The sequence below is a fragment of the Hemitrygon akajei genome, chromosome 1 (assembly GCF_048418815.1).
Source record: "Hemitrygon akajei chromosome 1, sHemAka1.3, whole genome shotgun sequence".
Classification (NCBI taxonomy): Eukaryota; Metazoa; Chordata; class Chondrichthyes; order Myliobatiformes; family Dasyatidae; genus Hemitrygon; species Hemitrygon akajei.
The window spans coordinates 60,083,767-60,099,415 of record NC_133124.1 but is presented as its reverse complement, the minus strand read 5'-3'; the positions used below and the strand labels follow the sequence as shown (position 1 = coordinate 60,099,415).

At 40.4% G+C, this 15,649-nt stretch overlaps 1 protein-coding gene across 3 annotated transcripts in view; it reads right to left on the bottom strand.

Annotated features, from left to right (window-relative positions):
- LOC140726926 (uncharacterized) overlaps positions 1-15,649 on the bottom strand; it is a 76,281-nt gene that overhangs the window by 42,128 nt on the left and 18,504 nt on the right. For all 3 annotated transcript variants that reach the window (XM_073043935.1, XM_073043946.1, XM_073043955.1), the window contains 4 exons: positions 12,675-12,838; positions 11,398-11,488; positions 6,370-6,412; positions 3,129-3,181 (listed from right to left, as the gene is read on the bottom strand). In XM_073043935.1, coding sequence (XP_072900036.1) covers positions 3,129-3,181; positions 6,370-6,412; positions 11,398-11,488; positions 12,675-12,838 — 351 coding nt within the window. The remainder of the gene's footprint in view (positions 1-3,128; positions 3,182-6,369; positions 6,413-11,397; positions 11,489-12,674; positions 12,839-15,649) is intronic.

The window sequence follows — 15,649 nt, the reverse complement described above, 5'->3', positions numbered from 1 at the left end:
AACTGTAATGATTGCCGCAGGACCACTGTTTGGCTTGCCATGCAGGAGGTCACTTGCGTGTGGCCGCTCCAATATCTCTTTGGATGTTAGCAGTTGCAGAGAATGCTGTGTTGAATGTGGGGGTTTGTGGGGTGGTGGGTGAGGACAAGAGTAACTCTATCACTGTCAAAGCAGCAGGAAGATGGGATGAGTGTGGATGTTTCAGAAGTGAAATAGATGCGGGTGAGGACAAGGGGAAACACCGTTCTTTGAAGAAGGACGACATCTTCAGCTAATGCCATTGACTTTTGCTATAACAGGTTAATAATTAAATGTGTATTTTTATAATTGAAACAGCTAACTGAAACACCTTCGTCCACAACTTAGATGTCACTGCATGTAATTTTATTTATCTTATTTAGAGAAACAGCATGGTTACAAGCCCTTTCGGCTCAATGAAGTTGCATTATCCAATTATACCTATGTGACCAATCAACCCATGTATGTCTTTGGAAGTGTGTGGGGTGGGGGGGGGGGGGGGAGGAACCAGAACCCCACGTGGTAAAGGGAAAAATGGACAAACTCCTTACAGACAGTGGTGGGAATTGAACCTGTGTTGCTAGAGCTGCAAAGTGACTTGCTCACTGCTGTATTACAGTGCCGCCCTTACCTAATGCAAATAACATTTTGTTGGTGATTGTTCCCAGCTATTTTGCAACCACTGTGAAAGTGATCCAGCCATTCCCAGTAATGTTTCCTTGAAACGAGTGGGTCGGGTGAGCCTAGGCTGGATGTTCAGCTCACTTAAGGAAGGTGAAGCATCTCCCGTAGCCTCTCCTTTCCAACTGTAATGATCGCTGCAGGACCACTGTTTGGCTTGCCATGCAGGAGATCACTTGCATATGGCCTCTCCTACATGACTGTGCCCATAGCAATGGCTTCACGTGGCATCGCTGTTCTTAGTGAGTTGGCTACGTCATAGCGTGACCAAGTGTCCAGTGGTATAACTGGGTGGGCAGGCTGGGCTCATCAGCCAGCCCAGGACAAGGACAACCCTTGATTCCAAACCCGGGTGGATGGGACTTGTTCGCCTTGCCAAGCAGTCTGTCTAGGAGAAGGAAAACTCCGATACTCAGCCTACAGCATTGTGGTTACCGTAATCGTTACAGCTCATTGTGCCATTCTGGAAGCCCCCCAGCCTAAAGAGTGAAATCTATCCACGTGCACCCATCCTAAAGGGGCAACTTCCCCCCCCCACCATCTTCGCGAGTGAAGAACCAGCAATCATCATCATCCCTTAAACAAGAGGGACATTCGCCCAGTGTCAGTCGGATGGCCAATGAGGTCATAGGTTCACGCAGCACATGTATGTCCTAAAGTGGGGTTTCCAGAAGATACCTACAAACCTTCATGCTTAGCTCACCAAAAAGCTGAAGTGTGCTGTACAAGGTTAGCAAACAAGACAGCAATTAAAGGTGCTATACTGTCACATTAATATCTTCACACAGCATATCCCAGCCTCCTCTTTCAATACCTGGAATTACATTAGATAATCCACTGGTGTTCCTTCCATTGGTTTGCAGCCTATCAAAACAAACTTGATTCCTTTTTATTTGATCAGCCCACACTTTTGGGGGGAAAGTGGGTGAGTGATACTGTACCAGAAAACCCCTGCATCCCCTCTTCGCTCAATTTTATGACACCACTGTACTATATCGTTCATAGATAAGCACTAATTCACATCGCACTGGTTATAAGGCAGCAACAATTCAGCTTGCTGCGAGCTCTGCCTAGAGTTCTTGAGGGTAACTGCAGGGATCTTGTTTCAGTGCATGCACTTATGTGCTAAACACTGTGGCGCCACTTTGCATGTACTTTCGTAAGGGAAAATGTGAGATCACATATGATAATAGGAATCGAAAGACAGACTTTTACTTTAATGGAGAGGGATTTCAAATAAGTAATTTCAATCACAAGAAACTATCAGGCTTGTACAGCAAGTAATTAAGAAGGCAAATGGCCTCTACTGCCACACAAGGAGTTTGGAGTTCAGAATAAGAACATATATTACAAAAGCACAGTGTAATGGCAAGGTTACACCTGGGTAACACTTTGGTTCCATTATTTTAGAAAGTATGATGGTCCAAAGGAGGTGGACACCACATCGTCAGAAATGGTGCAAAAGAGGGAGGTTTACCAGGGTACTTCCTGGTTTGAGAGAATTCTCCTATCATTAGAGTTTAAAGAGTTGGATTTGCATTCTTTGAAATTTACAATGATTTTATTGAAACACAAATTGCTAAGGAGGGGTAACAAGGTAGGTGCGATGTTTCCACCAGTCAAATAATCTTAAACTGGGAGGGGGCACATAGTTATTAAATTATGAATGTTTGAATTTCCTTTCGCTTAGAGTGATGAACCTCAGGGATTCTGTATCCTGGAGAATTGTGAAGGTTGAATCACTGAAGACAGTTAAAGCAGAGATGGATACATTTTAAAAGAATGGAGAACTGGGATAGAAAAGGAAAGGAGAGTGAGGCAGAGCAGCCATGATGATATTGAATGGGATACTGGCAAGCTTCAGGGCCAGGTGCCCTATTCCTGCTCCTATTTTCTGGAGCATAGGATCAGTTTTCAATGTCTTGGTAGAAATACTTCGTCCAACCAGCTGTATTTAGTCTTAACTCCATTGCACTGTAATCAGAATAAATATTCTTTGCATTGCAAAAATATTGTGGCAGTTTTCAAATACAAACACATTTCATCTGCTGCTACAGGGTGTCCTTGTCACTTGACCACTTGATGATGGTTTTTACCCATGAAAATGTTTGTAAAAGAGTTGTTTTTAAAGAGTGTTTGAAATCACTCAATCAAATCAAAAATCACTAAGTGCAGTTTTTCCTAAAACAGAACTGGTGATAACTAATTCATTAACCTGGTTTATTTATTGTTAACTACTTTGCAGGCAAACTATCATCAGAATGAATGGAAATTAGAGCATTGTGGTTACGAATTAAATATTTAAGTAAAGCAAAATATTTTATTTCTCAGATTCAGAGCTTTATTTTAATAGTTACATACAGAAATGTAGTATTATGAAATGAGATATGATTTAGACAACTGCTGGATTAAAGAACAGTAAAACATACCAGAATTTCCTTTTTGAGCTTCATATAGTGGCCTTGCAGATAACAGACTGGAACTGCACAAGAAATAAAATCATATCCAGATATTCAGTACCACTACAAAAAACTCTATACAATTCTTCAATTTTAGCAAAAAACGTGACCCAGCCTTATAATGTCGTTAGAGTTCTAAAACCTTTAAATTCTACTTCATGGAACAATCAATCACAAAAAAGACACAAAGAAAGCCTCAACAATTATTGTCATATCAACAGCTGACTGAATTGTTGGAAATTGTACTATGTCTGAAATTCAGTGGTGGCAGAAATTTAGTGTTATTGTGCCTGTCAGACACACAAAAAAAAAAACACTCTGTGAAATAAAATTCAATTATGGGAATAAAACCAAAGCAGGATGGAGATATTCAGCAGACAGCTGAAACGAGGAACAGTACAAAATTGCAAGTTTATGATTACAGTGGGCTGGATAATTGAAAACAACAGGTTATGTCAGTATTTTATTACTGACAGCTTTTCTGTGTCTAGAAGTCAGTTTGATTGAGAGACCCAGCATTGGGGAGGAATATTTTTAACTTAGACTGCAGGAACAGGTCGTTTGATCTATGACAGCACAAGGGAGGATCACAATTCTAATCATTGTGGGATGTGTTTAGGTCAGGCTGTTCCTGGCCCACAAGAAATAAGATAAAGGTGAATAGTTTTACTCTGGATCATTGATTGCTAGCCTCAATATATTAAATTACTAACATGTCACTTGGGAGAGACTGATTTCATGACTCCTTGATCCTTTTTTGATCTTAATCCATTGGTTTTGTTTTATTTCAAAGTTCTAGATGATCTATTCTATTGAACTGGAAAGAAATTAATCCTCCAACTATATTTCAGTGTTTTTCTCAAACTATTTCTTGTTTGAGTTTAGGAAAAATTAGAAGTGTTGTCTTCGACCCTTTAGTTAAATTTGAAGAAACTTGGAGACCATTTATTCAACATTTTCATATGAGTTAAACTGACTTTTCCTAAATCTTATTCTTATCATCTTTAATTATTTGGATAGAGGTGCAGAGTTATTGCAGACTGTGTATATTTGATATAATGCAATGGCCCATTATAGGTTAGGGGGTTTTTTTGCTTTTTTTTGGGGGGGAGGGTTCTTATTTTTTTCCATTTCTGTAACCACTATGAGTTTGGGAGGTTATTATATATGGATTATCAACTATTTGTATTAATACCTTAACCTATTAATTATGTACTCTCAAGCTCTTTGTACTCAATGTTTCATTTATGTTTGTTTAAAATCAATAAAAAGATTTAAAAAGAAAGACAAAGTTCTAATTGCTATTGTGTTCAAAATAAATACAACAGCTCATACATAAAATCAAACACATACTGGTATAAAAGCTAGCCAATTTCCCCTCATTAATTTTCATTTTCACATTTATAATGGAAGCTGCCTATCAATAAATGTTGCATTGGCCTTCAACATCCTACCAATAGTGCCAGCTTAGACCTTTATTTTGTATTACTCAGTCAATCCGTCTATTCTGCAGAGAACATGTATGTTCCAACCAACATCCCAGCTTCCCAAATTGTCTGTTTTCAAAACAAAAAATCTTAGACTGCTACTATTTAAAGAAATACATTTGGCCCTCCTTATCCGTGGGGTATTGGTGCCAGGACCCAGGACCTCCCCCCCCCCGTAGATACCAAAAAAGTGGATGCTCAAATCCCTTATATAAAATAGCATAGTATTTGCATATAACCTACGCACATCCTCCCGTATACAGGTATCCCCCGCTTTACGAGAGTTTGCCTTACGTCACTTCGCTTTTATGAAAGAACTACATTAGTACCTGTTTTTGCTAACTGAAAGAAATCCAAAGAGGATTTTTGCATTTACAAAAAAAGGCGAAAAGTGAAAATAGCGTACAGCATTTGTTTTGCAGTGAGCTGTTATAGAGGCAGCACGCACCCCAAGCAGCAAGAGTGGCATCACCAAGTTCCTTCCCCAGGAACTACACTCAGCATCAAGCCACCATAGCTTTGAACTGTGTGAGATTTTCGCTATGACTGACAGTGCTGCAACGATTGAAGAAAAGTATGACTTTAACTTTGAAAGGGCACATAGGATTAAGGCAGGTTTGCAGGATGTTTTGAGCACTTACAAAGAACTGTATGATAGAAACATGCGTGAACCTTCCAGTGTGCTCGCTGTCTTCCCGATTCCGGTAAGTGAAACTGCACTGTACATACATTATTTCTACTTTATATAGGCTGTGTATTTATTATATCATTCCTGCAATTACTATATGTTAGTGTTATTTTAGATTTTATGTGTTATTTGGTATGATTTGGTAGGTTATTTTTTGGGTCTGGGAACGCTCATAAATTTTTCCCATATAAATGAATGGTAATTGCTTCTTCGCTTTACATCATTTCGGCTTACGAAAGGTTTCATAGGAGCGCTCTACTTTTGGGTAGCGGGTAAACCTGTACTTTAAATCATCTCTACATTACTAAAAATACCTAATACAATATAAATGCTATGTAAATAGTTGTTATACTGTATTGTTTAGGGAATAATGACAAGAAAAAAAAGTCTGTAGACAAGACGCGAGGTGAACAATGCTCAAATGATGAGTGCTAGAGAGAGAACATCTGGGTTTTCCCGATCCACGGTTGGTTTAATCCGCACATGTGGAACCCGCGGATAAGAAGGGCCGACTGTACACAAAAAATCCCCTTGTTATTATTGCACTGTGATTATCAAAAAATCTGCAGTTAACTGCAGCCTCCTGACAAATTAACAATTTTGAAAGTTCTTAACTTTCACTTTATGCTAAGCGTACTTTGGAATAGCAGATAACTAAATATTCTACCTTTTAAATAAAAATATAAGCATTTAAGGGACATTTAGACAGAAAAAGCCAAGGCATGGAAATAAGATTAAAAACCACAAACATAGATTCAGCAGATGCTGGAAGTCAAGGGTAACACTTTCAAAATGCTGGAAGAACTCATGAAAGGTCTCAGCCAGAAATGGTGACTCTTTATTCCTTTGCATAGATGCTCAAAGACCTGCTGAATTCCAACAGCATTTTGTGTGGTGTTAAAAGAGTCAGGCACAGATGATATGTACTGAAGGGCCTGTTTCTGGGCAGTGTGACTCCTTGACATTACATCTTCTACTGTGATAACAGACAGTTTTACAGAGTTACAAAACAATGTCACCCATTTCAGGGCCTTACCTTGCCTGAAGAGATGAAGCATGCGAAACCTGAGCAAAATGTGCTGAAAGACAATTCAAGACATTTTTACATTTTCCTTTGGTTCTCTTTGTTGGCAACACACAGTACCGCTTTACATGCTTACACCTCCTTGTGTTTTAATATATATCATTCCAAATCTCTTCCACAGGAAAATAAGAAGTGCTGCTACTGAAATTTATTGGTGCAAATAGGAAAGTAACTATATAACAATTACAGCACAGAAACAGGCCATCTCGGCCCTTCTAGTCTGTGCCAAACGCTTACTCTTACCTAGTCCCACTGACCTGCACTCAGTCCATAACCCTCCATTCCTTTCCTGTCCATATACTTATCCAATTTTACTTTAAATGAAAAAACCGAACCTGCCTCTACCACTTCTACTGGAAGCTCGTTCCACACAGCTACCACTCTCTGAGTAAAGAAATACCCCCTCGTGTTACCCTTTAACTTTTGCCCCCTAACTCTCAACTCATGTCCTCTTGTTTGAATCTCCCCTACTCTCAATGGAAAAAGCCTATCCACGTCAACTCGTTCTATCCCCCTCATAATTTTAAATACCTCTATCAAGTCCCCCCTCAGCCTTCTATGCTGCAAAGAATAAAGACCTAACTTGTTCAACCTTTCCCTGTAACTTAGGTGCTGAAACCCAGGTAACATTCTAGTAAATCTTCGCTGTACTCTCTCTATTTTGTTGACATCTTTCCCATAATTTGGTGACCAGAACTGTACACAATACTCCAAATTCGGCCTTACCAATGCCTTGTACAATTTTAACATTACATCCCAACACTCATTTTCAATGCTCTGATTTATAAAGGCCAACATACCAAAAGCTTTCTTCACCACCCTCTCCACATGAGATTCCACCTTCAGGGAACTATGCACCATTATTCCTAGATCACTCTGTTCTACTGCATTCTTCAATGCCCTACCATTTACCATGTATGTCCTATTTGGATTATTCCTACCAAAATGTAGCACCTCACACTTACCAGCATTAAACTCTGCCATCTTTCAGCCCACTCTTCTAACTGGCCTAAACTCTGCAAGCTTTGAAAACCTACTTCATTATCCACAACGCCACCTACCTTGGTATCATCTGCATACTTACTAATCCAATTTACCACCCTATCATCCAGATCATTAATGGATATGACAAACAACATTGGACCCAGTACAGATCCCTGAGGCACACCATTAGTCACCAGCCTCCAACCTGACAAACAATTATCCACCACTACTCTCTGGCATCTCCCATCTAGCCACTGTTGAATCCATTTTACTACTTCAATATTAATACCTAACAATTGAACCTTCCTAACTAACCTTCCATGCGGAACCTTCTCAAAGGCCTTACTGAAGTCCATATAGACAACAACCACTGCTTTACCCTTGTCAACTTTCCTCGCAACCTCTTCAAAAAATTCAATAAGATTTGTCAAAGGTGACCGTCCACACACAAATCCATGCTGACTGTTCCTAATCAGACCCTGTCTATCCAGATAATTATATATACCATCTCTAAGAATACTTTCCATTAATTTACCCACCACTGTCGTCAAACTGACAAGCCTATAATTGCTAGGTTTACTCTCAGAACCCTTTTTTAAACAATGGAACCACATGAGCAAACGCCAATCCTCTGGCACCATCCCCATTTCTAATTACATTTGAAATATTTCTGTCAGAGTCCCTGCTATTTCTACACCAACTTCCCACAAGGTCCTAGGGAATATCCTGTCAGGACCTAGAGATTTATCCACTTTTATATTCCTTTAAAAGCGCCAGTACTTCCTCCTCTTTAATTGTCATAGTTTCCATAACTTCCCTACTTGTTTCCCTTACCTTACACAGTTCAATATCCTTCTCCTTAGTGAATACCGAAGAAAAGTATTTTTTGGCTTCAGCATTAAAAAGAAACACATTCTAGAATGTAATAAATCTTTTCTTCGCAATAAATAGGTTTTAGAAACCCTGACCTTTTCTCTAGATAAACCTATTTCATGTAGTCACTCTTTGCCTTTATAAATGCTTTTATCCGCCTTCTTTATCGGAATGTGAATTTCTTTATACATGTGAATTGGAGTCCACTCCACCCTTTAATTTGATCACAATTTATCTGACGATAACCTAAGGTGTCAGGAAGTGTAGAGGAAGCTTGTTGCGAAAGCAGTGCAGCAGAGATGATTGAGCAGTAAATAATATTTTACTGATAAACTGCAAAATAACAAACCACAAGTGGTGCGCTCTTCCTCTGGGTCCATGGTTACGCCTTAGGCAGCAAAAACGCAATTCAGGAAAGAAATGACTGGGGTGTGGTACTGACATTTCTCTAACTTACAGAGTTAGAGAAACAGTTGTTTTTCAAAGAGACAAGAATGGATGTGACAGATGTGGTCTTGGGGTCCTTGGAAAAGATAAGGAAGTCATTGAGGTAGATGAACACGTATCTGTGTAGCAAGTCTCAGTAATCTCGTTAATGAAGGCTTGGAAAATGGATGGACAGTTAGAAAGTCCTAAATTAGTCAGTTGGTGTTATGAACGCTGTTTTCCACTCATACCCCCGGCGGATGTGGATCAAGTTCTATGTGCGCCGTAGATCCAGTTTGGTGAAGATCTGTGCCCTGTGGGGTGCTTCAAAAGTGCTATCCATCAAGGGGAGAGAGTAGTTGTTCTTAATAGTGATTTTGTTGAGTCCAGGGTAGGCGATGCAGGGATAGAGACTTTGATAAAGAAGAATCCTGTATTGGCTGGGCACTAGGATGGTCAAATGAAGCCAAGCTGGAGCACTTCAGGGATGTAGACATTTATGGCTCAAGTCTCAGGAGGAGAGAGGGAGAACAAATGAATTCAGGCAGGGGTGATGCCCAGGAAGGGTGTGGTCTGAGAGGTGGCTCCCCTTTCACTGAAGGTGATGGCTGTTGTGATGCTCCTGTGGAAGATTGGTGAGATTGAGTGTTTCCTCTCGTTCCACAGATTTATGGGGTGAAGACAGCTGGGGTTGTAGGCAGGTGGTCCGGGAGGCGGGTCCCCAAATTAGTAGTGAACTGAATGAGCAGGCAAAATGAGGGTCATGAGTGAAGAGCCAGAGTTAATCCAAGGTAAGAGGAGTATTGGGTGAGTTGATCAGGAGGAACTAATGCTCAGGTGCACAGGCCATGTGCACACTCTGACCATCCCAGACCTCAATGGCCAGGATACAGAAGGGATAAGAGATGTGTTTGGTAGGGAGTCCAAGCTGCATGCACAGAGTCCAGTCCAGAAAGTTGCCTGCTGTGCTGAAATCCACCAGAGCCTCCCATGTGTGTAGAGCCATAGGGGAGTGGAGGAGGAGAGAGAAAGAGTGAGGCTAAAGTACCTAAATGAGAGGCCGGGGGTAGAAGGCCTCTCACCTCAACCTGGTGGTGCCTTTTTCCCAGACGTAGTGGGCATTTCATGGGTGGGTGATTGGCCGATCTGCAAAAAGTGCACAATTTGTTTCTCCACAGGCACTCACGCTCTTGGGGGGCTTAAGGGAGCTTGTGGGTTCTGTAGGCTTTGAAGATAAGGGTCCTGGAGCATTATATGGCTCTGGGAATTGAACTGGGGTTCTGGCTGATGATCTGGAGGCTCATTCCATAAGACGCTTGTCAATTCAGAAGGGCAGGTTGATTGGACATTCAAGGTCGGTGGGCATCTCCCAGGTAGACAGCTCATCTTTCAGCTGCCCCGAGAGGCTGTGATGGTGATGGGCCGGCAGGAGCTTCTGCATTCCAGCCACGAGGGTCCTGAATTCCGCAGTGCACCCCAGCACTGAATGTGAACCTTCATGCAGGTTAAGTATCCGACACGTTGAAACCCTTCCACTTTCCAGATGGTCAAATACCTGGTGCACCTCAGCAGTGAATTCCTCATATTTACTGCAGGTGGTGGTGTTATGGTCCCAGTTAGTGGCAGCCCAGATCAGAGCTCACCCAGTCAACAGGAGATGGTGAAGGTAATCTTGACTCAGTCCATAGAATACAGAGATGGCTGGAGCTCGAAGCGTAAGACGTACTGGAATAGGAAGTTGTGGCGTCTGGTTGGCGATCCAGCAAAATGTTCGGGCACCGGAATCCCGGGCTCCAAGGAAGGAGGTTGACTGGGCTTGCTGTATCGTGAGAGAGTTGGTCAAGAGAGGAGAGCAGATGGCCAATGTTTTCTTGTTGTTTCTGGATTTTTTGTTTTGAAAGTGGACTACTTCATTTAGTTGAGCTTACTCTGCTGGATCAATCATTGGTTCACCCATTCTGTCAGGAAATGTCGAGGAAGCTTGTCATAAATGCAGAACAGCAGAGATGATTTAGCACTAAACAATATTTTACTAATAAACTGCAAAATAACAAGCCAAAAGAGGGTACAAAATAAGAGAGAACAAATAGTTAACATGACAAGTCAACAAATTAATTGAAGGCTAGGAGCAACTGATTTGAGTCTGGCTGGTTCTATGGGTGAACAAAGGCAGTAGACCATGAGCTGGGTTTAAATAGGCTGCAAGTGATGAGTTGAAAATGAGTGGCAGGTGAGTTGAGTGGAGACTGGGAGGTGCTTGCAGGTGCATGTGTGACACAAGATCCATATTCCTATTCATGCACGTTAACCTTTAGTTTTTATCAAATATCGCACTGTATATCAAGTAGCTAAGTAGGCATTCTTTGATGGAGCTCCAGAGACTCACATCCCTCAGAGGAATAAATTTTACCATGCAATATGAAAATACCTTCATAAAGTGTTAATACTGTATTATTCATTTATTCAAGATGGTAGAAAAATTCAAGAACAGAATGGAATTTTGAACTTTGTACTGGTTTTTGAACAGGGACCAGATGTACAGTGTACACAACCAGTAAAGGGAAAATAATAAAGTTAAACAAAATGGCATTTCATCCAGACACAAAGAAACATGATATATGTTCTGAGAAATTACATTTTCTAAGACTGTGCAACATAAAATTATTTTAAAATGTTGACAGTAAAATGATTCTGTACCTTGTGAATCTGCACTCTTTGGTGAATTACGTAAGGAATTCACGAATGATGCTTTTATTTCTTCAATAAGGCCCACCAAATGAGATCTTGGCTAAAGAAAGCAAAACTATTCAGTAAATAGAAAAAAGAAAATCTAAATGAACTACTTATCACTCTACCAAAGACATTTGTCCACCCCTTCCCCATAATGTCTGCAATCTAAAATTAAGTTGCTCTCTCTTCCCCAGTTCTGACAAAGAATTTTCAACCTGAAATGTTAACTCTTTCTCTTTCCGGAGATGCTGCCTTTCCCTTGAGTGTTTGCAACATGTTCTATTTTTATTTTAGTTTTTGATCATAGTTAAAAGGATGTTTGCTGTCTAGATCTGAACTTTTTCTTTTTACATCCCAACAATCACTTCACTATTAAAATCACTTCAAACTTGTATATTTAATTCTCCCATTTAAAATGTAGTGTTTTGATATTATCATAATTACTTCCTAATTAAAGTAACAGAGTTCCAAAGTAATGCTATCTATAACAGCACTTCCAACTTTGTGCTCATTAGAACTTAGAGAAACCCGTGTTTTATCAGAGAAGCTTTTATATCATTTCCATTAAATACTTAAACTGTGTCGCAAAATAGGTTCATATTTGAAATAATCTGTCACAGAGGTTAACGACTTTCAAAGATAAGCATTCAAAGAGGTGAAATACCAAACCTGCTACTTCTCTTGTACAAAAGGATGAATGTTATATTTCAAAAGGATAGGGAAATGTTGTCAATTGCATGCTGAAATGTCAGCAGTAATAATAAAGAAGTTTGGGACAAACACAGAAATACTGAATTTGCCGGCTTTGCTGCACTGCACTCCCCAAGGTATCCAACGAGAACAACCTTGCTGAACTCCCCACCAGTTACTGAGGGAAATTTTCCACTCAACTGTACCACAGCATTCATTGAATGGTGAGGAATGGCTGAACGAGGTAGGGGCAAATATACATAATAAAAAGGTTTAAATTTCTATCGATTCCATTAATCTTTTATTGCTCGTCCAGTTACGGCATAGTGTGATCACAGAATAATATATGTTCACGTTCAAATAAAATGTTAGATATCCTACGAGAAATTTACTACAGTAAAACATGCTATATTAAAAACTTCATCTTCTCTTCTAAACAATCAATTAAATATTTACATTTACACACAAAATTCCGCAGATGCTGGAAATTTTGAACAACACATACAAAATGCTGGAGAAAATGTGTAAAGCAAAGAACATGGAGTTTTGCTTACATATTGCCAAGTGCACAGGTAACCTGAAGACTTCACGCTGACATTATCCAAAAGGTCCCCATGGTTTTGGTAATGAATTGGTAGCCCCTTCACAAAACATTTCGGAGGATTCAGAGGATGTGCATTATGTAACCACATGGTTATTGGAAGGGAGTAAATTTGGCCTGAATATAAACATATTTACACATTGTTAAAATAACAAGTCACGTTTGTAGATATAGATATATCTTGAAAAGTACACTTTTATCTCTTTGTCACAAGTTGAAACTTGTATTCGATATATGTCTACAGTTTCTTCTTGCTTATTTAAAAATTATTCACTATATTGATCAAAACAGGAATTATACAATATAAGATATTAGAGTCAATTGAATTCTTGAATTGTTAAGCTAGGGCAAAGATTGCCCAACAGTAGCACCCAAATTTCTGAGGTTAGGTTATGTAGGTAGGTAGGGGAAACTGGACAATGGCCAATTTAAAAGGATGATTGTTAGGAATAGGGAGGGTGGCAGAGTGCAGAGCTGGGAGGATCTTGGAAGACCATTAGAGGGATTTGGTTGGGAAGGTGATCCATTGTACTGCTGAAAGATGAACCAGTTACACAAGCGATACACTGCTTCAAAGATTATTTAATAACAGAATGCAAACCAAAATACCATTTGTGTACAACTACATATCAATTAAATAAAAGCAGACATGCAAGAGATGGCTTTAACTGGTGTATTCACTGGGGGGAGGGGGAGAGGGGGAAGAGGGGGAGAGATGTATGCGTAGACAACAATCCATATGTACAGCTAAGTAGGATCATTGCTCTAAAAGAAATAGTTCCCTATATTATCCCATTTAGGGGTTAAAATATTTAATATATGATGGCAAGAGTGAGGGATCATTTTAGGGTTATGTAATTATGGATAGCATTAAATATTCAAATTAATCGTGCTAGAAACCGGTCAAGTGGACCATCACTGTATGATCTAATGAGGCAATCTCTATGCCTCAGGACTGTTTTGAATGGACTAATTGACAGATGCCTCATCTGTCTCTGGCTACATGTGTTAGTGAATAGACAATGTTGATACAACAAGAATGGTCATCTCCCAGCCCAATTAGAAGCCCTAGGTGAATGTAGAGATGTGCTCCCTACTAAAATCTGCCTTTGAGTCCGCAGACAGAACAGCTCTCAGAGCAGCCATAAGAAACTTCATCTTAGGCATCAAGAGGGCAAAAACCCACCTATGCTCAAAAAATTCATGATGGCCGTCCGATAATGGCCCCCAGCATATGTGGCTGGGCATCAAGTGCAAGAAAAAACAGCATCCCTCCCTGATGCTCCAAACAACTTTCATGCATGCTTTCAGGCATGCAACACAACACCGGCCACAAAAACCACCCCATTCACAGGTGGTCAGCCATTGTCTGTAACAGCACCAGACATGAGACGAACTCTCCAGAGAGTCAACCTTGTAAGGCGGCCGGGCAGACAAATCACAGGCCGAGTACGCAGGGGGTGTGTACATCAGCTCACTGATGTTTTCCCGAACACTTTCAACTCTTCACTCATCCAGGTTGCTGTACCCACTTGCTTCAAATCAGCCACCATCATCCCTGTACCAAAGATCTCTACACCTTCAGAACTAAACAATTACTACACAGTGGCAGTGGTATTGAAGTATTGTGAGCAGTTGGACCCCTTATCTATTAAAAGATGTGCTGACATTGGAGAGGATCCAGAGGAGATTCACAAGAATGATTCCAGGAATGAAAGGGTTAACATGTGAGGAGCACTTGATGGCTCTGGAACTGTACTTGCTGGAGTTTAGAAGAATGGGGGGAGGGGGGAATCTCATTGAAACCTATAGAAATGTTGAAAGGCCTATATAGAATGGATGTGGAGTGGATGTTTCCTGTAGTAGATGAGTCTAGAACCAGAGGGCACAGCATCAGAATAGAAAGATGTCCCTTTAGAACAGAGATGAGAAAGTTTTTTAGCCAGAGGGTGGTAAATCTGTGGAATGCACTGCCAGCGATGGCTGTGGAGGCCAAGTCATTAAGTATATTTAAAACGTATGTTGATAGATTCTTGATTAGTCAGGGTGTCAAAGGTTACAAGGAGAGCGCAGGAGAATGGGGTTAAGAGGGATAATAAATCAGCCATGATGGAATGGCAGAGCAGATTTGATGGGCTGAGCGACTTAATTCTGCTCCTATGTCTTATGACCTGATGGCCTTAAATCCATTGCCACCCCTCAGCCATTTACCTAAATGTTTAACATCTCTTTATAGTTCATTGTAACCTGCTTTAGTTAGGATAAACGGGTGTTTCTCTGGTTTGCAATCAGAGGTGAATGGAGTGTCATAGAGGTCACCTTGCTGGCCCCACAACTGTCCATAATACATGTACATTAATAAGTATAACATACCCAGGTTTGCTGATGACTTTAAATTGATTGGAACAGTAGCGTAGCAGTTAGCGCAATGCATTTATGGCACAGGGCATCAATCCCGGAATTCTCTGTAAAGAATTTTTATGTACTCGCCATGGAATATGTGGGTTTCCTCTGGGTGGTTTCGCTTCCTACCACAGTCCAAAATGGTGCCAGTCAATAGGTTAATTGATTATTGTAAAATGTTCCGTGATTAGGCTAGGGTTAAATCAGTGGGTTGGCAGCAGCACAACTCAGAGGAGCAGGAAGGGCTATTCCACACCGCATCTATAAATAAGTAACTAAAAACAGATTGGGTAGAGGATGTGGAGAGTCTGCAGAGAGCTATAGATAGATAAAGTGAGTAGGCAAGGGTCTAGCAGATAAGAGTACAGCATTGGTAAATGTGAAATCATCCACTTTGGAAGGAAAAAATAGATCAGATTACTATTTAAATGGTGAAGTATTGCAGCCTGCAGTTGTGCAGAGGGACTTAGGAGTGTTACTGCTTGAAGGTTGCTTTACAGGTTCAATAGTTGATTAAGAGACATA